This window comes from Citrus clementina, unplaced genomic scaffold (genome assembly GCF_000493195.1).
Source record: "Citrus clementina cultivar Clemenules unplaced genomic scaffold, Citrus_clementina_v1.0 scaffold_3, whole genome shotgun sequence".
Classification (NCBI taxonomy): domain Eukaryota; kingdom Viridiplantae; phylum Streptophyta; class Magnoliopsida; order Sapindales; family Rutaceae; genus Citrus; species Citrus x clementina.
This window is the reverse complement of record NW_006262339.1, coordinates 42255049-42277716: the sequence shown is the minus strand read 5'-3', so window position 1 is coordinate 42277716 and position 22668 is coordinate 42255049. Positions and strand designations below refer to the sequence as shown.

Below are 22668 nucleotides of genomic sequence, written 5' to 3'. Positions count from 1 at the left end.
TATATGTGATTTTTTTTTAAGTTTTAAATGAATTAATTATATCATTCTATTATACGGTATTTTGGGATGTATAATGCTATGCTGCTCTTCTGTATAATAGAAGGTCGACTAAGTTTAGTCACTAGCAATTACTGAAAAGTCAGCATTGTATAATATTTAAAAAGTTTATGGAAAAAATTTAAAAAAAAACAAAGAAATTAATTAGCGAAAAGAAAAGTAATTACGACAATTAAAAAATTCTTACCGCGAAAAAAAAGTCAAAAGTTTGACTTTAAAAAGGAATTGGATTCGTTCGTTGGTTGGTTGCGTACGCGTAGCACAAAGCCGCAAACAGTATCATCATGGGGAGCCAACTAATTGGCCAAGAGCCTTTGTGATCCGTTACCAAACGGCAACTCGAAAACCCGCCTGAAACAAACAGAGCAACAAAAGATAAAACAAAACTGCAGCCGCCACCTCACATGACGGACGGAGCTCCCAACCTTTAACGACAATGAGCCCCTTTCACCCTCTCGTTACCTGAAAGCTACGCCGTCATCTCAAAACAAACAAAAAAGAAAAAAGAATTGTTAAAAAACACTTTTAAATTAATATTATTTTGTAAATTTTTTATTACAAGTTTGTTAAAAGGAAATCGTAATTTGAAAGCAACGGCAACTCCTTTTCAGAGGCGAGAGAGAGGGAGCATATACATATACGTTCATGATTTGTACGTGAATCTGAAGAGAGCTGAATCGCGTGATTTTGTGACTGAACGTCAGTTGATTGGAGGTTGTTTTGATCATCGCTCAATTTGGAATATCGTTCTTTGATAATTATGCGAACTGGTGTCGTTTTATTGGTCAATTCCGTCGTTTTCTCTTTAGGAAAAAAAAAGAAAGAAAAACGTCTTGCAGATCTTGAAGATCTCTCTTGTTTGTTAACTTATAACTGTTTCAGAGATTTCAAAGATTTACTTGTCTTGTTCGGTACAGGTACAATCTAGGATTCAAATCATATCCACAATTAGAAACAATGCCAGGTATATTTTTATTTATGAAAAATCCGAATTTACATTTTAAACCTTTATGTTCGCATTTATGTGAAATACAATATCTCTTAAAAGTAAAACTAACAGTTGCTTGTTTTAGCAGAGGTGATTTCAGTTGAAGAGAACGAGAGGTTAAGAAGCACTGATTTTGAGATCTATGAAGAGGAGAAACGGAGAAGTAGGAGCAGGTATCTGAGCAAGAAAGCCATGAGTGCTTCAACGAGGTTAACGCACAGTCTGAGGAGGCGCGGCCGGCGCGTTTCCGACAGCAGGTGTGCTCCGATTTCGATTGAGGATGTGAGGGATGCTGCGGAGGAAAAGGCTGTGAATGAATTTCGAAATGCATTGATCGCTCGGGACATGCTTCCCTCTCGCCATGATGATTACCACACTATGTTGAGGTAAAAATTTCGATTTCATTGTTCTGTTCTGTATTGAATCAATCTGATTCGCGTATATATAATTTTCTGTAGTAATGCCGTGTATTTGCTGAATGTGAGACAGTCAGATTGATCAATTAAAATGCACTATTGATTTTGTTGGATCAAAGTTGTTTCCAATGTTAGCATGCTAGCTTATCGATCTAGAGACAAATTCAAAATATTATAATAATAGATTTTATTCTGTTCATCCTATGGATTATTCAAATTACTCGCGCTAGTCATGCTGTCATGACCTCCTAAAGGTGTAAGCTATGTAAAAGAACAGCGGCAACACTCTACTATCAGCATCGTTCTCAATTTTGCTCTTCCAACCATCTTCATGATATTGAAACATTCGTTTATGAATGTATGCTTTTAGAATTTGCTTCCTTTCTTTAATTATTCCACTAAATTGCAGAAAACTGGGATTTCTTGCTGCAGATTTTTGAAGGCTAGGAAGTTTGACATTGACAAAACTTTCCAGATGTGGGTAGAAATGCTCAACTGGAGGAAAGAGAATGGAGTTGATACTATTATGCAGGTAAACAGTGCTTTTGCTGTCATATGTTGATAACTTGGATGAAATCCTTCCATTTCAAGTATATTGAGATAACGAACTGATAGGGACCAAGCATTAGCTGATATAAGGGCCAATTGACAATTGAGGCTTCTAGTCTCGGTCGGATTTAAACTTGTAGTAGTTATTGGAATTTGTATTAGGTTTAACATTCCTGTCTATAGTTGTGATTTAATTTAGTTTTTACTATCTAACGGATACCTCTATATGATGATGCAATTTTCAGGATTTTGTATATGAAGAATATGATGAAGTTCAGAGTTGTTATCCTCATGGTTACCATGGTGTAGATAAAGAAGGTCGACCTGTATATATTGAGAGACTTGGGCAAATTGACCCCAGCAAGCTGATGAGTTGCACCACAGTGGAACGGTTTCTAAAATATCACGTCCAGGGGTTTGAGAAGACATTTTCTGAGAAGTTCCCTGCATGTTCTATTGCGGCCAAGAGACACATTGATTCTACAATAACCATATTGGATGTTCAGGGAGTGGTAATTTTAAAAATGCCTGCTACAGTCTCTTGAAGTTCTGCTTATCATATACAACTGATACATCATTATCTCTTGTCATTTTTCTGGATTATGCAGAACTGGATGAGCTTCGGCAAGGTTGCCCATGATCTTGTGATGCGCATGCAGAAAATTGATGGTGACAACTATCCTGAGGTAGGTTAATTTTTATAATAAACAATATACAAAACGGTTGTTGCATAAATTTATTGATCATTGCTGAAATAAGCTCATTCTCTTTCACAACAGATATTACATCAGATGTTCATTGTTAATGCTGGCAGTGGATTCAAACTTGTGTGGAACACAGCAAAAGGCTTTTTAGACCCAAAAACAACCGCAAAGATACAGGTGAATTAATAATGAGTCGTACATTTCTTCTGTATTCTGGAGGCTATATAAATTAACCAGAAATGTTCTGCTAATTTACAGGTTTTAGGCTACAAATTCCACGATAAATTGTTGGAGGTTATAGACTCGAGGTTGGGATTTTTAACTCATACGCTGCAATATTTTATTATTGCTTGGGTTCCTTTGTGACTTCAACACGTTTATTTTGAAATTCTACATTGGACAGTCAATTGCCAGATTTTCTTGGTGGAACTTGCTCCTGTCCAAATGAAGGCGGGTGCCTTAAATCTAACAAGGGACCTTGGAGTGATCCAGGAATAATGAAAGTATGACTTCATAGTACTCCCAAAAAAAAAAACAAATTGTCACATGTATGCTTCGGTATTCTTTTTTTAGTCTTTAAAAATGTCTAAAAAACTTATACCCCTTTTGTATCTACTGTCTAAAGCTGGTTCATGCTGGCAATGCAATGTGCTCACGGAAAACAAAGCGTTCTTCTGATTTTGATGACTTAGAAATCAAATTATTCTCTTCTAAGGTAAGTTGTTGATTTATGAACTATTCTTGTTATATTGCTTATATTCTACTATGTATTTTGTCAACAGTCCATGCTTCCCTATGCAGGTTGCTAATAGTGAAAAATCCTCTGCCGATTCTACTCTAGATGTGAGGTCAAATACTTCAGGCTTCATAAAATTAGTGCCACTTAATGACAATGTAAGTTTCCTGGACATGGTGTTCTTTTTCCTCCCTGGTTTCAACTTAGTTATTTTTTCCCTTCCACTTTTGCTATAATGGATTTAATCTTAGTTCTTTTTTCCCTTCAATTTATCGACATGATATTCTGTTATAATGATTTACCATAAACTACAAATTTCACTTGTAAAATTAAATGTTTTCTCAATAAATAATTTTCTGGAATCATATAAATTAACACGTGTTAACGAGAAAAAGGGGGGAAAAAAGGTTCTTGAAACTTGAAAGCATGGAATGTATAAAGTGATAAAAATAATGACAACATGTTAAATGAAGCACGACTTTTCTCCAGATTCTTGTAGTTCATCACTTAAAAATTTGTCCTTTTCCTTTCTCACTTTGGCTGCTATATGATAGTAGTATCACAGAATATGTGTTGATATTCATCAACATACGGACTTAGCTGTGCTTGTAATATTCGAATATTATATGTACCCAATGAAAAAATATTCTTCATTCTATGTGACTTTTGCTTGCATACATATTTCTCAGGGAAGGATGAGTGAACCTACTTCCACCAGCAGTGTGGCTGAACAAACTGATGTTGCAGGAGTTCATGAAGCTATTTCAACTAATAGATTACCGCACGGTATCATTTCTTCTATTAAACTTAGCTCCCGTGTCAGTGATTAAATTATATCAATGATGTACTCCAGTACATCAACGATGTACTTCATTATTAACTTTTTTCTCTATCTACTGCTTTTCATCTGGGGCTTATTTCTCATTGAATATAGCAAGCTTTTACATGTTACACGTTTGGTGCTTCTGACAGATAATTTAACCTCTGAAAATACTCAAAGAAGGCCACTGAAGAAGTTCATTCCCCGTCTAATGAGTGTACTAGTTCACTTTGTTCTTAATTTGTTAGCATGTGTACTCCTGTTCCCATGGTTGAAAGGACTTTTTGTAGCGCAACATTCATGCAAAAAACTAGAAAACCAGACAAAATCCCCTTTGCCTTGTACAAGCTCTCAAGAGCAGAGCATTTCACAAGCAGTGGAGAATCAGTCATTCCATCCATGCTGGGAGAGGCTGCAGCGTTTGGAAGAATTGGTAACTGATCTGGTTAATAAACCTAAAAGAATTCCTCCAGAGAAAGAAGACATGCTTCTTGAATCATTGAGTCGCATTAAATCCATAGAACATGACTTACAGAGGACAAAAAAAGTAAGTTCCTTCTTCTTTTCATTTGTGCTTTATGCAGCGTGCTTCTTTAACTTCAAAAATCTTGGGATAATCAGTATTTAAGTATTTATGCTCAAAATTTTCTAGGCACTGCTTGCTACCGCATCAAAACAAGTGGAGCTTGCTGAATCATTGGAACAATTAAAGGAGAACAGCATACCGGCAAGTTTATAACTCACTCAATAAAGAACTTGCTATGTTCTTGGAGTTGAGTGACGATTTTCATTACCACACGACATTCACATTCTGAAGTATTAACATTTTTTGGGCAGGTGGCGAGCGCATGTTGGCCAAGGAACCGTAGACCTCTTAGTCTTACCCCTGGAAGATGAGCCTCATTATTTTAAAACACAGATTTATAAATTATAGATTCTCAACAATGCTGTAACTGCCAATTTGGAATTTACTTGCCATCTTCGGTGCGGTTGTTCAAGGTGGTTAACTTTTCCACGTTTCATTGATGAAAGATCACCTTGTTCGTCTTGTCATTATCTCATCTCACTTTCTTTTCTATAGGTTCTTTTAATTGCAACAGCTGGTGCTGAACCAGTGAAGAAAAGAAGCTCTTGCTGGGAACGCAGGTCTTTAGAGATAATTTAGCTGTTAAAAGTTATGTAACATCTGTAAAATTCTTCTCATTTCTGTACATATTATATTCTCTCCTTTTGTTTTCCTTTTTGCTTTCTGCCATCCGTAAAATAAATTGTGAAACTTATTAACGTTGAAGGTGAAAACCATCTATTTTTGGTGTGTAAGCAGAATGCAGTTCAGAAGACCACTTTTTTTTTTTTCAAAACAATTAAGCTGTGGTTTTAAACAGTCGTACTTCTTTGTATCGGTGCCATTTGATCTCTATGTTGGACGCGTGAGATGTTCCAGGGATCAAAGATTTTCTTCCGAGGTAATTAACAATCTAAAACTACAGATAGGGGTTATAGGGTCCCATACATGAAGAAATACTAGATTTTGGCCATCTTCTGATTCCAGATCAATAGCTTCATGGATTGGATTGGTGTGTGTGTCCACGAGTATATTGCACTAAACAAAATCCATCTAATAAATCGTACAATATGCAAGAATAACCGAAACACCTAAATGCAATTATCACCGGTATGTATATGTGTGTGTGTGTGTGTGCATTCTTTTACCTCTCAGATCAATGCTGACATTTTTGGTACTCCAAAATGGACAAGCTCAGGAAAGACACGTGCATTTGGTCGAACTTTTACCCATCGCTGCTTGCCCGCTCGGAAATTATAAAGAAACCGGTACAGCCAAGTCGTATAGTTGTGAGTGGATGCTCCGCGATTCTAGACAGTGGATGAGGATTGAGGATGATGAAGTGGGAGTCAAGTTGGCAGCACCGCAGAGTCAAAGAGAGAACGGCACAGTAAGACCAAAAACAGAGAAGAGGAAGATTGATGTGGCAGATGAGTAGAATTAAGGATTTGGATGATCGTTGATGCTCACAGAAAGAAAATTATTTCTGCTATATACTCCAACAACAAAACAGAAAAAAAAAAAAAAGACAACAAAAATAAACAAATAAATAAAAATAAAAGACTTGAGCATCATTGAATTTGTCAATTTGATGCTCAAAGCACCAGCAAACCATTACTCTTACTGTCCATCGTATCTCAAGCTGTCATCTCCAGCGTACCATTTTCCTGTTTCTACTAAAGAAGACTTCTGTCTGTTGCCATGATCACGTCCGTAGCAACCTTTAAAGATACCGATCGACTTGCAATTAATTAGAGGTAAAAATAATCCACGGTTCAAACTTGTAATCAAACAAAAAAGATGTTTTGGTTGGAGAAGATATATCCACAGGCCATTTAATATGTACAGCAAGAAGATGGATCAGCTATCAAGGCTCATTGCATTACGGAAATTTGGGATGCTGTCAAATTACAATGAAGGCAGGCACCCACGGCATTGACAGATACTGATCATTCTAACACTACCATTGACCAGTGTATGTACTGGAGAGACCTTGTATACACAAAATTTCCAGACGGCATTTTGCCCCATAACAATGATTGCTACCCACTAATCTAAAAGGGTAAATATTACATCAACTAATCTACTAGGGCAAAAAAAGGAATAGGACCCAGACCCAAATGGGAAAATGAAGGGAGCTAAGAAGGGGGGGGGGGGGGGGGGGTAGGGGTTGGTGTGGAGGAAGTACAAGAGAAGGAAGACGAGACCCCTGTACACATAACTCTATATCCATCTCTATCTTCCCTAACCTCTAAACCAGTGGTAATATACATGGATCCCAAAAATCAAAAGGGAAAAAAAGAAAAAAAAAGCCAAAATGGATTGGCCTGTTAATGTCTCCTCTACACAATTTTTAACAGAACCTGCAGAAGACGATCTCCTTCTTGTCCATTTTGCATTGCCCTAATAAAATAACCAGCTTCATCTGCACAAAACAAACTAGTTAGCTAATTTCTCCATGTAACAAATCAAGAGTAGACCTCCATATGTCAGAATATACATGAAGGTTGCTAAAATGTTAAAAATGATCCTTCGTTACCTATACACTGCTGTTTCAAGCGCATGCAAACCCAACCCTAGCAGCACTGGCTGCTCTCAGAACCGCTCAAATCACCAGATTGCTTTATTCCAATTTAGCATTAGTGGGTCTGATATACAAACTGCCTTGAGCTGCTTGCAGATGCTGCGTTTGCGGATGAGACTGCTGCTGCAGTGGCAACTGCTGTTGATCTTGCTGCAGAACTTGTAGATCTTGTGGCTGGCAGTGTTTTTGAGATGCAGGTGATGGTGCAGGGGGCTGTTGTAACTGCGACTGCTGCTGCCATGGAGACCCAACATTATGCCCATGAGATGGCAAGCTACCTGATAACTGTCTCTGACCTAACCCTTGACTAACAGAAGTTGCTGCATCACTCCCACCGGAACTTGTAAGAGGTGGGCTTCCAATTGAACCCACTTGATTGGCCATATTTGGTAGAGCAGAATCATATACTGGCTCTGATGCTTTCCATTGCTGAGCAACAACAGAAGAAGCTGGTCCAACACTGCTGGAGTCGATACAGACCTGAGACAATGCCATAGTTGCACTAGCACCCATCAGAGAAGCATTGCTCGCAGGCTCGTCTGCTTGAGTTTGATCAGTTTGAGACTTGTTAGCCATGTCAGAATTCAGTTGACGATTTTGTTGAAGGATTCTCTGAGCAGCTGGTTGAGTTTGATTAACCTGCTTTTGGTGTGGTTGGGGTTGAAGTTGCAGATGCTGGTGGTTTGAAGCCATAATTGCAGGCAAAACAGCTTGATGCGTAGCTGATGGTGAATGTCCAGAGGAGACTGATGGAACATGGCCTTGAGTGCTATTATCAGAATGAGAAGGGACATGCTGAAGTTGCTTTGATGAAGGAGGGGTTGCCCCAGAAAATAATTTTTGCTGTGGCTGTGAGTGATTAGTGGATTGAGAAGGAGCTAAGGGTTTAGATGGTTGAACTGGGCTTAAGCTGGAGCCAGAATATAAACCTTGTCCCTGCATTAAATGCATGATCTGCTCCCCTTTCTCAGCAGTTTGGTTACCTGGAGCCACATTGAGACCATTTAGATGGTCAACATTAGGGTTTTGATGCAGCACCATATTCCCTCTTCCAATTCCCTTTAAAAGTTTGGCCTGCTGTTGAGATTGCGCATGCTGCCGCGGTTGAGGGTGGTTCCTTCCGGATTGTTGGAACTGCTGCTGCTGTGGCTGTCGTTGCCTTTGCTTCCCCACCTGATTGTTCAGCCCACTTGCACCAGATTGAGAATTACGGCTGAGTCCATGAGAAGGTAAGTGGTGTTTCTGCTGGTGCTGCAAAGCTGTAGGAGTCATTGAGGAAGATGTAGTTAGGGGAGGCATAGATACTGGCTGAGATGAAGTTTGTGATTGAATCTGGGTATTATTTTGCAGAGAAGATGATATGGGAAGTTGAGGCTGTGGTTGGACATGTGGCATCAAAGTGCCAGATCCAGCAAACTGTTGTGGGTGCTGCTGTTGTTGCTGTTGCTGCTGCAAATATCGCTGCTGCTGCATTTGTCTTTCCTTAGCAATGCGAATTGCATATGCTTGCTGCTGTGATCCTGTAGCATGATTTGGGCCCTGAAGATGAGGATGATGGTTGCTCAGACCATGGGACTGCTGCGGAGACATTTGATGTGGCTGCTGGGGATGGCCTGGATACGTCTGAACAGGTGGAGGGGTAGTTTGATTAGAGAAAGGAGAACTCAATCCATTGAAAGCAGGAATTCCTTGACCATTCCCTTGTGTGACCTGCATCTGGAGCTCTGGTACCATTAATTGCCTTTGATGATCTGGATTATGGCCAGGCTATGACACAAATAAACACTATTATCATTTGATTTAAATATACTAATGTCTTACCAATAGTTACAACAAAAACAAGGAAATTCTAAAGCAGCAGAGCAACATCAGGGACAATTTGAAAGATCCATATTTAAAGGTGGAGAGCTCTATTATATACTACTAAGACTCACTCCTCATTCACTCGTTATTGTAGAACAAATAAACACAAAAATAGCAAAAAAGCAACTGAAACAATTTAAGACTAGCTACTTACCCGCATCATATGCATCCCCTCCCGAGGTCTCAACATCGAGTTTCCTTGACCAGGACCAGCTCCTGAGTGCATATTTACAGGGCTCATCCCCACCATACTGGAAGAAATCATACTACCAGAATTCAGCATTGGAGATGAAGCCATTCCTTGGTACCCTGGCCTCGACATTGGCATGCTTCTGTTCATAGCACACATCATTCCCATACCACTTCCACCAGGTAGCATACGAACACTGCGTTCAGCTCCAGAGAGCGGCCCAGGGGCAGGCAAGTTGGACTGTTGAATGTTCCTACCTGATAACATTTGATTGTACTGTTGCATTCTTTGTTGCTCATCAACTGGCAGATTTGCCCTGGGAGCATTGTATCTACCATCCCTGACAACAAACAACATAACCAGCAAACCAATAATAAAGAATTAGAATGTGATAACAGATTCACAATTAAGCAATATGCTAGCTTACTACCTGATAGATTGATTGAGTGGACCAGATGGTGATGACAAATTACTGCCAAGAACTATACCAGAAGATCCTTGCAGTGGAGAATTAGGCCCAGAAGTATGAAGCATAGCTCCTTGGTTGGATATTCCTAAACCACTTGCATGAGAACTCTGAAAACCAAGTGAGACAGCATCTGGGCTTGATGCAGTCACATCACAGAGATCAAGAGGCCTTCATCCAGGATATGAAAAATAAATTAATGAGACTGATGCATGATAAGATAAATGATGGGTACCCCTGGGGTCAATAAAATTAAACTCATAAATGAAAAAGGAGAGAAGAAAAAAGGATTGATGATTATGTATGAGAGACATCAAGACTTACGTTAGAATGCATCCATTCAGGTTATTTGGGCACACTTGAGAAAGAGCAATAACATGAGAATTATGAACTGGTACAACTTGCCTTAGATCATGGGTTTCATTCTTCACGTGATAAACAACAGAGAAAATATTAGTCAGGAAAAGATTTAAAGAAGAGCAATGAACTAAAACAAAGATGCTTTCTAGTTCCATATAACAAATAGAAATATTCCTGTTGAGTGATCACCTACACATAATATCATGTTTATCCATCGTTTATGATCCCCTAAAGCCATCTACATAAAAGTGGCAGTAACCCGTATGCATCATTTTTAAGCAAGCTTCAGTGCTCTTCCATTTTTATTTTAGAGGAAGCCACCCGAAATTTTTTTATGACAAATTTAGGCATACTGGGTTTAGGAAACCACTCTTTTTCTTCCCTTTTATTTTATATTTTCCTTCAGGAAACCTGAAGAGATACTAGGTTGAGAGATAAACATTGGACGAGAAAGGGAAACTAATTTAAACATGAATGATGCCCCTAACTTGCAAACCGACTTTAAGTAGTTTGTATGTAACATCACCATAAAGGCAAATGGACAAAAAGCTTGGACTTCTTATTGCACATACATGCGAGAACACACACACCCTTAAATGAGCTTTTAACAAAATATTTTAAATTTCAAAAGCCCAACCCAGTGTCATGGACATATGAAGTCTACAAGAGCTTCCCAAAATTATTAAAAATACATCATTTCGTTTTCTAGCGCAGGAATAACCAGTTCTTTACTAAAATATAAACCTCAGTATTAGGCAGATTCTTCATATGTTTTTGCATATGAATTTCATGGTCCTATAACTAATTAAATGATTCAATGTACATAAAAACAAGCTTTAACAAGAACAGAGAACGAAAACATTCCTCAGGGCAACAAGTTAAAAAATTTCAATGAGTTAAATGAAACCAATGTAGAAATCACTTCAAGAATCAATATGATATAGTGTGAAGGTTAACTTTAGAAAATTTCCTGAGATTTAAATTGAATCTACATATTTCAATAAAACATGAATATATACAAAAAGTTGGTCTGAGAAGAAAATGAAATCAAAATATTTTTCTCCAGTCATAACATGTATGTATCAAGAATAAGAACTCTCCTAAAGGTAAAAAGATTTGGACTTTCAAAAATAGACAAATATAATTAAAGAATCAATTTCATAGTTAACTTCAGATCATGACAAACCTGACACTTCCGATAATGATACTTCTTCCCAATCATAATGATTTTCTCAAAATGAGACTTAACAGTATCCTCTTCCATTGGCCCTTGCAATCGTTGAAACAACTGTCTGGCACTTCCCTGCATCAAATACAGCAACATATCCAATTAAAAAAATAGACAATTAGTTCAACAGTACAAAAGTCTCAAATGAACACATAAATAAAAGTTACATCTACTTCTACAATGCCAAGTGGCAAAGATGATTCTTGCCTTTGGAATTCCAGGCAATGTAGATGGATAAGACTGAGAAGATCCAGAATCTTCAGCACTATCAGCCCCATCTCCAGCACCCCTATCCATTAAAATCTTGTGACGCTCCTTGCATTCTTGAGGCTTGCGGAATATACACTGAACATGTTGCACGAGTCAATGAAACAAATAGATGATGGAAAAGAATATACAGCTGTTTCACCATCTAAATGGAAATACTAACTAGCCCCAAAATGAAAGAACCATTTTTGAAGTTTATAGCAGTATAACCATAACCATACTATTATCTTCTGCAACCCAATATGAATCGGGGGACAATCTGAAAAGAGAGGATAGTGTGAGGAGCATCTTAAAGCACACATGCATACCTTAAACTGAAGGGTACTATTCATGGCATCACTAACAAGCTCCCAGTTTGGGCCCATATCATGTACAAGGACAACAAGTGCCTGATGTTACATGTACATATAGAATTAACAGTTCAGGTACAGCCATACCTCAGGATAAAAGAAATAAACAAATGAAAACACAAAATAAAAGAGAGATGCTCAAGAAAGCCAAGAAGGCAAAACAACCTGGTCTTCAAATAATGACCAAGGACTTCCAGAACCAGGCTGCCCAGCAGACATCTGCAGAGAAGGCTAAATGCTCAAATTCCTAGAATACAATATATCAAAGCATGAGGAAACAAGTAGAAGCACATGATTATTCAGCTATTATGAAATAGTACCTTCAGCGATTTGGCTTTCCTCCCCCTATCTCGGCCACCAATCAATTTAATAAATTTAGTTGGGTTGGACATATTACTCATCTGGGAAGCCGCTGGAGAAGGGATGGACCCAGTCAAAGGAGTACTGTTGTCAAAAGTGGCGTCCAATGATTGCTTCATTATCTTTGGCTTCTTCGCATTTTGTTGCCCATATAAGCCTTGACAAAAGACATGAAAAATATAAAAGATGAACTAAATACTAGCTGTCATATAAAACCAATTATTAAAGCAAGTAAAATATTAAAAAGAGCCTTACCATTGTTTCCATTAGAATCAAAATGATGACTCTCCAATCTCTTTTTAGAATGATCCCTCTACATACACATCAAAGAATTAATGTAACATTTTAGCCAATAACTTCTGGGATACAACATGAGGTAGCAAAAGGATAAATAACCGCCCCTTTCCAACCCATGGGAAAGATGACAACCAGAAAAGGAATATCACACAGGCTTGTAAACATGACAAAAAGAGGATTCTTATGATTTACATCACTGTTCCATAGAAATACATATTAGTGTACTTTTCACCTAATGTTCAGAAAATGAAATAATAAATATAGCGAAGCACTCTATATAGTACTATGACGACTGAAAAAACAAAACCTAAAATGGCTAACAGAGGCAAAAGAGTCATTAGTCAAAACAATCCCATAATGCATCACCAGAAGCCTAACCACTATATAAATTTGTCAAACTGCTTAAAGTCACTCAACAGAAAATAACAAAAAGCACAGAAAAGAAAAGGGAAATTTATTTACCTGTTCACTATAAACAGTAGACTCAATCTGCCAACCCTGCTCAAAAGCAGAAACCTACAACCATATAAAATTAAGGCAACTTAGCCACAAGCAAAGAAATAACTAGATTGTGGTAAAATTAGCCATATTTTCGACAGCAACAAGAAAAGGAAGAAACATGAATTCCAACACACCGGATGCTTTGCTTTCTTCTTCTTCTTCGGTTTTGTTGATGTTTCCGCACAGTCATAAGGTAACTGCTTTTCAAAGTCCCCAGCTGACTCAACCTCCACACTTTTCTGATTCTGAGATCCACCATGCAAAGTACTCTGATCATCCTGAAAAGAACTTGTATCTCCACTTGAACCATCTGTCTTTGCCGGAGCCAGCAAACTCCCAGCAGCTCCAGCACTAAATGGACCTATAATCCGCTGCCTGGAAGCAGTGCGCATGCGCTTTGTGGGAATTGAACCTACATTAAGATTGCCTGGCCTTTTCCCCATCATGGATTGTTGAGACCCAGCTGTGCCATGTCCATAAGGAATATCAGCTCCCACTTCATATGATCTCCCGGTATACTTCATTCCATACTTCCTTTTCTTATGTGCAAACTTTGATGACTTGCTACCTTCAAAGGCCCCAGGCAGATAATACGCACTCGTTTCACCCTCGTCCTCATCATAAGCAGTGTCGTGATAACCAAATTCTGTATTTGAATTTAAACTTATTGGCACACAGCTTAAGTTCAATAAAAAATGAACTACCAAAATAAAATCATTACCTGCTGCAGCATCATATACTGATGTGTCCACTTCCTCTTGCACACTACTAGCAGTTTTCTGGGGCAGAAAAGGGAAAACAACATAAGTAAAAATATGCAAGGACTTAAGTAAGTCAATTATGTACTAGTGCCACTTAATTTTAACAACATGACCAGAAAACTGGAAGAATTTAACTAGAGTCCCTCAAATTTTTTTTTTTTTAAAAGGAAGAATAATATTATCATACTATCTGGAATTGAGGAAAAAGAAGTGTAGGCTTATTAGTTGAATTGCTCGAGTTAGTTAGCAGTAAATGCAGTTGGTGGAAAAAAAAGTATGTGTTTGATGACTTTTAGTTTCATGATACTCTCTTCACAGGATAGAAGGAATTAGCGGACGGAAAACATGCACACAAGGAATTGTTAGAAGATATGTTTACCTCAGACTGCGCTAAATGAGATTCAATTGACTTTCGGTAAGTTTCCATTGCACCTGAGGAAACAGCATAGAAGAGGCTTTCCTGCAGTTTACAAAAGTAACAGCAAATTATTATCATCATAAATGAATACAGCATATGTAGCCAAGATCATGCAGAGTGAGAAAAGTAGTCTCTCTCAATCACATCTCCAACTCCATCTTGGGCCCCATGAAATAAAATAGTCATGTTGGTCTAAGCTGAAATCACAACTCCTACTTCTTCCAGAGCATTTCCTCATATAGATTTGAAATTTACCATAAAGAAACCATGATTCCTAACCCCAATTATCTATTAAATATCAAAATAGTTTAGTCCCTCAATATTTGATTCAATCAATGTTTTTAGGTCTTAGGGATAATTTCTTCATTTACCTAATGACCAGATCAGAAAACATATGGACCCAATCTAAAAGCTTGCTTTAAAGTTGAAAAGAAACAGTCATCCAAAATTGCAGTACAACAATGGTAAAACCTTTATTCATTCTTCTTATAAGCAATTTTGCCAATGAGTTAAGAAAGTAATTGGTTTCTTTCTTTTAGCTAGAATGTGATTGATCTGTTCTATTACACTGATTACACATGATGGAGACAATATCAAACTAGGGATGAAGCCAGAATATAAAATAGAAAAAATAGTGCAACCAAAGAGGCATATGATACTTAAAAGACCAGAAACAATAAATAAACTTATCAAATATAGACAGCTTATGTTATGAGTTACTGGCACTACAACTTAAACATATGACAATTAAAAGGCACTTGTCACTTAAGACTTCAATAAGAAAAAGGGAACAGTATTATTAAATGAAACAGCAGAAACAAGCCAATTTAAAGTGCAGTCAAAATATTTTAAAGTAAACCAACTTTGACATCACCAGACGCTATATTTGGATAAAAGGCTTTTGTAATAGAGTTGTTGAAAGCACCTTCTTTTACAAGGCCCTTCCAAGAGAGGAACATAATGATGCAGAAGGATTTTTGGGCATCATGTAAAAAAAGGCTAAACACAATTGAAGGAAATGAATCTAAAAGGCCTCTCTAAATTAATCGGCCAATCACTTCAACAAGTGATATAAATATAAGAGATCAATGGTGGTCAATAACAATACTAAATAAACTAAACACATGAACAAGATATAAAGATTTGGTCCATACTTCGGTAAGGTGATCATCCCAAGACACTTCCATAATACCGGAATCAGATATTCTATCAGGAGTTGCAGGTGCCTCAGCTTGAAGAGGAAGAACAGGAGAACTGTTGTGTTTCAAAAATCTTACAGCATATCCATGAATGGCAAGTGCAGCATTTTTTCTGGAATATTGTTGCTCCATAGTTTTACTTGTCTCCTGCTCAAGACCACAATACATATCGTCAACATATCTCACATAAATGCAAGACAAGAAATTTGATGTCTATTATAGAAAGTAAAGCATCCAGTTGTAACTATATGGACACCTTAATAAAAAAAAAGGAGCATTTTCAGCAAAGCACACAACCAGAGGCAAGCACAAAATAAACAGCAACTACTCCAAGAAAAGCTCTAAGCTTCAGGATACGTCATTGGACTAAGAAATTCAGTTGCCAACCAAAACAAAATAAATCTAGGACCTCATGCTACCCAAATTCAGAAATCTATTGGAAACTCCATATGTATATTAAAAGGATAATATATATATAAACTTAATGGAAGTTGTTTGAGGACAAGTCGTGCCCACACAACATAATCTAGAAGTTAGAGTTCAACAATCTACCATATTGTCAGAGAATATATTACCTTATGATCCAACCGGTTCCTGCAAGTTATTTCAGTTACAAATTTGACCACAAATCTTAAATGCATTTAGCACACAAATCCAATAGAACACTTTAAAGAACTACAAAAGTACTCTAGATTATCTTGGATACAATCATTAACACTCCAGAAAGTGAATAATTCAAACTCGGAAAACAGCATCATCATGGTAAATCATAAAATAGCAAAAGATGACAGAAAAATAAGAACAGCCACCATTGATGATAAGTGAAAGAGGTAATGATGGATATTAAAAATGAAAATGAGCAAAAAAATTATAATCCCCATCCTATGGCAATTGAAGAATTGACTAAAAAAGGGTTCTAGTACATAACCAGCAGCATGTCAAAATTTCCAACCTTGTCCTCAGAAGCTTCAATCACATCATCACTGGTTGATCCAACCAAATCTTGCCTGCTGGTTTTTGGACCAACAGTTGGATTGTCATTATTTAGAAGCACCTCAGCTGAATGCCAAAACTGCATGACAGCCTTTGCCAGGTTTAGAGCTACTTTTTTGAGCTTGTAGCGTTGATTTTGTTCTTCAGATCTCAACCGAGAAGTAAAAGCAACCCGATGACATATTTGAGCAGCAGCAGTCATCTTCCAAAGACGTTCCTTTAAAGAAAATGATAACATAGAGAAAAAAATTACCAACAGACATCAGACATAACATTAACCAATATTATTGAAATACAAATTTACTTAAATATCAATCTAAAATAAACCAAAAGATGTAAAACAATCCAAAAGAAAGGAGGAAATAATCATAATCAGACCTGTGCAAAATCATTTGCCAACCATGCCATTTCCTCAAGGACAAAATCCCAGTGAGATTTCCGCCGAGTTTCAGAGGGCAAGGTACCAACAGACAACTCAGCGATCCTTTTCCGCTTAGCCTGTTTACAATATTATGACATACACCAAAGCCTTTCAGTACAAGGAATGATGACAAACCAAAGGTCAAATCAGAAGACCAAAAAAAGGATTCTTTCCTTTCTTTGGCAAGCAAAATTCTGTAGTCATGCTATGGGAAGATAATCTAATTACCTCTATAATCCGTGCCTCTTCGAGGATTGAATCTTCAAGTGCCTTGTCAGCAAACTTTAAGTTGTTAACAGATTCAGTTTGATGATCATTGGCATCGGCAGAATTTCTACCTAACATGGAACTCTCAAGAGGCTCACAAGTTGAGATATCCATCGGGCCCTGAGATCTTCCAGAGAAAAGGTTCTCCTTGTTGCTGTTGGAGTCGTAACTCAACACATCGCTCAAGTTTTTTTCAGTTTCTAACATAGTATTGACATTTTGTGGCACTCCCTCAAGATTGGAAGTATACTTCGACTCTTTTTGCAAGTCAGATTTACTTGTATTTATTTCTTCCTCAACTTTGACCATGGAACCATTGTTGCTATGATTTTGATAAGCAGAATTCTCATCCACATTCATGGCGGCACCACAGTCAATCTTGATCCCATTTTCTTCCTTGACCATTTCACCAACTGCTGTGCCTTCCAAATCTGATGTTTGTTCAGTGGCAACTCCATTAGAATCAACATGTTTTGGATTAATGCATGCATCGCTATCATTATTTACATCTACACTTAAACTGTTTTGGGTGCAAGATGACTCCGAATCTAATTTTGTACCAATGGCTGCAGTACTATTTTGACCTTCAGTTGGAATAGATTTCCTATCTCTATCTTGATTATCAAATCCGTTTAGCTGATTAGAACAACTTTCATTCACTGCTTTTTCTGTAGCTTCACAAGGAAGACAATCAACTTCTGCTGAAACTATCTGTTCATTTCCTCCAACAAGATCAGGTTTCACAAAAGCCACATCCGCAGGATTTTGCTGCACATCAACAAGTGCAGATGTTTGCTGGGCATCAACTTGTGCAGATTGATTTTGCTGTCCATCACTCATCCTTTTGGGAACTGTAACATCCAGCTTATCATCAGGCAAACTAACTTTCGGGCTGGTTGTTACTGCCGGAGTCGGCACCCTATCCAACTCCGTATTTATATGTTTATCAGATAGAACAACCTTAGAACCAATATCACCATTTGAGGTTGCTGCCTTTGGATTAGTAACAGAAAGCAAATTCTGCTCCTTTTGGTTGTTTGAATCAGATATTGACCCCTTTGCATCCCATGAACTTCCCCGAACAGTTAGAGAAGTTCCATCCCCGGAACGAGTCTGAACTATGTCATTTGAACCTGATCGAGCAGCATCACGTTTACTTTTAGACCTATTCCTGCGAGCATATGGGCGAAAGATAGCAGAATCTTCTGATTCCTTAGCATTTTGAGACCCATCCATGCGAGAAGACTGTTCTGATGGAACAATATTTTTTCGTTTAACAGGATGTACAGAGGTCCTTTCACGTTCAAGTATCTCATTTTCACCATCAAAAAGTAAAAGGTTATCAGCAGTATTGGGTTCACAAACTGTAGGAACCCCTGGTCTACCACTACTCTCTACAGAATCACCATGGGGTGAAGCAGTCAGTGCAAAACTACCTTTTGCTTCACTGTAAAAGAAATGAAAGTATGCAGGAAGCATTAGACACTTCCCAGTAGACATAATGCACAACTGTTATTCACCAATAAATACCAACCAAGAAGATTTTACCTGGTCACAAAATGTTCTGCCTGCTGATCAGTAAGTGAAGTAGACTGGACACTAACCGATGCAGCGTTTCCAAATTTGAAATCCAAAGGGTTGCCACCCTGCAAGTAAGGAGAAATAATAACAATCATATAATGTTTTTCGCCCCCTCCCTATGGTGGATGCGTATAATTATCAACAACATTAACAATTTGTCAATAGTTACAATAAGATCAAAACACAATACTTTCTCCAGAAACTCTAGTTCTCTTCTCCTCTCCTCACGAACATCATACTCTTGCCTGTTGACAACAAAAGAATAATTTGCTTTAAAAATTGGCAACATGCATTGTCAAAGTAGAAATTACATGGAACAAAAATATGAAAAGCAGTATTACCGTAGCTCTGCTTGAGCCTTTTCAATTGCTGCTCGACGTGGAGAGGTTTTGACACCAATACCAACTCCGCCGTCAACAACCCCTCCCATGGAATCAACCTCAGCATTTACTAGGAGAGCAGTTTCTGGTCCACATCCATGCATCACTACCCTGATACCTACACGCCTACTATTCCCATCAATTTCCTGAATCTATTAAATTCCTGAAAAGAAAATAAAACAAACTGTAAGAGATGTCTAACAATGAAGAACAGCATAAACAATGAATAATAACTATAAGCCAGTAATGAAAACAAAATTTTAAGAATCTACAATCACCAATTTTATTTTTCCTTCAGTGAACTGAAAAGCATGCAGACACGTAAGCACAATAAACTAGACTCTCCTCATTCAGGTTCAGATTCAAGATTCAATAAGTTCACATAATAGAGTAGAGGAAATTGACTAAAACAGGTTACATCAAGCGATCACTCAAATTTCAGGAAAAGGAAATACATACTATTCAAAGCATTGAAAAATGCCTAATACAAGCAGCAGTGGATTACCTATTTTCTGCAATTCCAAGGTACAAACAAAGACACATGGAAACCAACACTAAATATAGCCAATATCCATAAGAAAGAAAAATGTATATCTGGGGAATACAGAATTCACCCTGTACAGAAAATACAAACATCCAGTGATGTCACCTGCTTGTATTCACAGATTGATTAAGAAGAAAACTGCCATGACACATCCATAAAGAAGACAATTAATAATTGACGTAGAAGCCACGCTTTAAAATGAATTATCCTGAAGGCAAGGCAATGTATGTCTCAACTATTTGAAAATTATCCAGTAAAACTTCAAAAGAAAGAGGAAACATCATGCGTGAAGATTCAAAAATCAAACCTATATTGTCCAATTTCCATAAAAGCCTAACATAAAAGCATGTGTACTAAAACTTGATCATATCAATATAGTAGCAGCACATTAAAATCTCAAGGTTGTTGCAAGACCACATAAAACTTGATGAACAATCAATGATTACAGCAACAAACAAAATGCTGCAACTAAACATGGAAGTCAAATGCAAAAGTTAAAAGTTCAATCAAGGAAAAGGACTATCCATAATTAATATGAGTATCTAAAGCAATGTCAAATGGATAGCACATAACTGGTTGCACTTCATAGCAAGTACATGTGCATAATAAGTAATAATGCTTGAAAGACACTCAGCACAAGTAATTCTCCTCAAATTATCAGGCGTGCACCTTCAAAACATCCACTAAACAGTAAAATCCACTTGTTTACCAAACGGAACACAAACCCCAGTTTCCCAATAAGCAGACCAAATTTTAGCATTAGACTTGGCCTAAACGAAAGCATGCACATAAAACAACTAACATTGAACCAGAAGGCCTCCCCAAACCCTAACACAAACGAATTCACATCTCTAGACCTTCAAAAGAAACCCTAAAGACATTGAATTGACGCAAATGCACAAAATTCCACGTCACCAGATTCTAGGGTTTCGAAAACAACCCAAAATTGGAACAAGAATCACCTGAATTGATAACTGAATAATGAAATTCGTAGCTAGGACACCTGAAACCCCACAGTGGGACTCTCTCCTAGGGTTTTCGAGATGAAGAAACCAAGTGTTTAGGCCCCAATCAACAACGAGAAGAATTTGCCCTAATGCACAAAGCGGGATAGCAAATGTAATCCATGATAAGAAACAGCGTTGTATGCGAGAGTGTGTGTGTAATACAAGTGAATTTTGAAAATTCGTAATTCCAATTTTTCTAATTTCTATTTCGAAATTTCGTTTTGGTTTTTCTTCTCTCTATCTTCTCTCTAGGTATGGCTTTTGTTTTCGAAAATACTATGCTAGGTCTCTCTCCCGGCTCGCTTGCTCGCTCAGCGATTTGGGCTGGGTTCGATTTGGGTTCAACTCGAGAAGAAAGATGAACGTGAGGGGCTTTAGACAAATTTAGTCCATTTTGGGATTTTTATTTATTTATTTATTTATTTCTGTTACTGCCTCTCTAGTTTTCTTCTATCTCGATGTGCAATCATTTATAGGCTAAGAGAAAGATGAACGGTATAATATAAATTAACAAAATTTCGTAAAATTATATTTAAAAATATTTTAATTAAAAATATTTTTTTTTATTGATCTAATTTTACAAACAAATAGTTCACTTTTATGTCAAATAGCAAGTATCTTTGCGTGTGTGCGCATGTGTATTATAATGTTAAAGATCAATTTCATAATACTGTATTTTTTAAAATAATTGTTGTTAACTATACTATATAAATAATTAATAATCAACTGTGAAAAGAATCAATTAAATATTTCGTAAAATTTATTTTTGAAAGTGTTGTAAGTTTTAAAAATAGTCATATGTGTTTAGTTAATCTTATTATTAAATTTTTATAAGAATATAAATGATTGAATTGAACATAACGTTAAATAAAATTTATTTACATGTTTATAATAATAATAATCTCTTTAAAGTTAATGATTTTATTTTCTAATTAATAAAGACAATTTTTTTTTTATTTTTGTGATATATATGAAAATATATATATAATTATATTAAGTATAAAAGTAATTTTCAAAATTATATTTTGAAAAGTTATTCCTTCTTTACTTTTCAAAATCACTTATAAACCTAAAAAAAAAAACAATTCCTAACAGGTCCTAATATTAGCTTATAAGTTGGGGGCTCAATCGTTAGATTTTTGTCAAAATTCAACTATAGTTTGCTAGAAGTTTTAAACTTAACGTCTTATTTAGTATTAGAGTGTTGTAACTTTTAGTTACAATTATTGTGGAAATAAACTGTAACTATAAAATAAAAGTGTGTAGTAAATATGAATTATAAATAATTATTTTGACAAAAATAATAAAAATATAATAGGTTTTTCATCATGTAAGAACATAATCAGGTTTAACTTACCTTATAAATTACAACAGTTAGTTTTACCAAATATTTTACCTATCTTAATACCAAATTGATCTTAAATTAGGAGAGATGTGAACAGTATTGTGTCATGTTGAGCAGACCTAATCTTTCTTTTTTCTGTTTTTTATATGCACCTAACCCTAAATATTTAAGCTCCTTATTTACCAAATATTAAAATTAACTTTTAACTTTTCAAGTCACTTTTGAACCTTTCAATAGCAATCTCAAATGAGCCATTGTTCAATAAATTTTCCCCACTATTTAACTCGAAAAAATTCTTTATAATCCCAAAATTAACCCTTTTTTTAATTATCAAAAAATTTAGATAATACCAACTCTTGCCTCCTCTTATTACTCAAACTCAGGTGGCAGCATTAAATCATTGGGAAGATATTCATTTTATAATTTTCATATTTTATTTCTAAATTCATAA

The 22668-nt window shown here is 36.7% G+C and overlaps 2 protein-coding genes across 4 annotated transcripts; one reads left to right on the top strand and one right to left on the bottom strand.

The window, feature by feature from the left end:
* The first annotated feature begins 316 nt into the window (after positions 1–316).
* On the top strand, positions 317–5609 carry LOC18049767 (phosphatidylinositol/phosphatidylcholine transfer protein SFH9). 2 transcript variants are annotated; one of them, XM_024189071.1, is made up of 16 exons: positions 317–771; positions 975–1021; positions 1134–1431; positions 1894–1993; positions 2256–2522; positions 2619–2696; positions 2790–2891; positions 2973–3022; positions 3118–3217; positions 3340–3429; positions 3516–3608; positions 4140–4236; positions 4423–4817; positions 4923–4997; positions 5108–5269; positions 5352–5609. In XM_024189071.1, exons 2-15 carry the CDS (start codon positions 1015–1017, stop codon positions 5165–5167), a joined length of 1812 nt encoding a protein of 603 aa, XP_024044839.1. In that variant the 5' UTR covers positions 317–771; positions 975–1014; the 3' UTR covers positions 5168–5269; positions 5352–5609. The 2 variants fall into 2 exon arrangements, with proteins under 2 accessions (XP_024044839.1, XP_024044838.1); XM_024189070.1 differs by having other exon boundaries at positions 1131–1431.
* Positions 5610–6996: 1387 nt separating this feature from the next.
* Positions 6997–21291, bottom strand: LOC18049766 (chromatin modification-related protein EAF1 B). Of its 2 annotated transcripts, none has more exons than XM_024188575.1 (23): positions 20828–21291; positions 19283–19484; positions 19111–19186; positions 18909–19006; positions 17322–18807; positions 17051–17170; positions 16632–16889; positions 15635–15826; positions 14442–14522; positions 14023–14080; positions 13436–13947; positions 13263–13316; positions 12759–12816; positions 12464–12660; positions 12309–12362; positions 12102–12182; positions 11734–11871; positions 11485–11601; positions 10263–10363; positions 9903–10109; positions 9437–9812; positions 7375–9186; positions 6997–7260 (listed from the first exon to the last, which is right to left on the bottom strand). In XM_024188575.1, exons 2-22 carry the CDS (start codon positions 19423–19425, stop codon positions 7459–7461), a joined length of 6135 nt encoding a protein of 2044 aa, XP_024044343.1. In that variant the 5' UTR covers positions 19426–19484; positions 20828–21291; the 3' UTR covers positions 6997–7260; positions 7375–7458. The 2 variants fall into 2 exon arrangements, with proteins under 2 accessions (XP_024044343.1, XP_024044344.1); XM_024188576.1 differs by having other exon boundaries at positions 19132–19186.
* Between the last annotated feature and the right edge of the window lie 1377 nt (positions 21292–22668).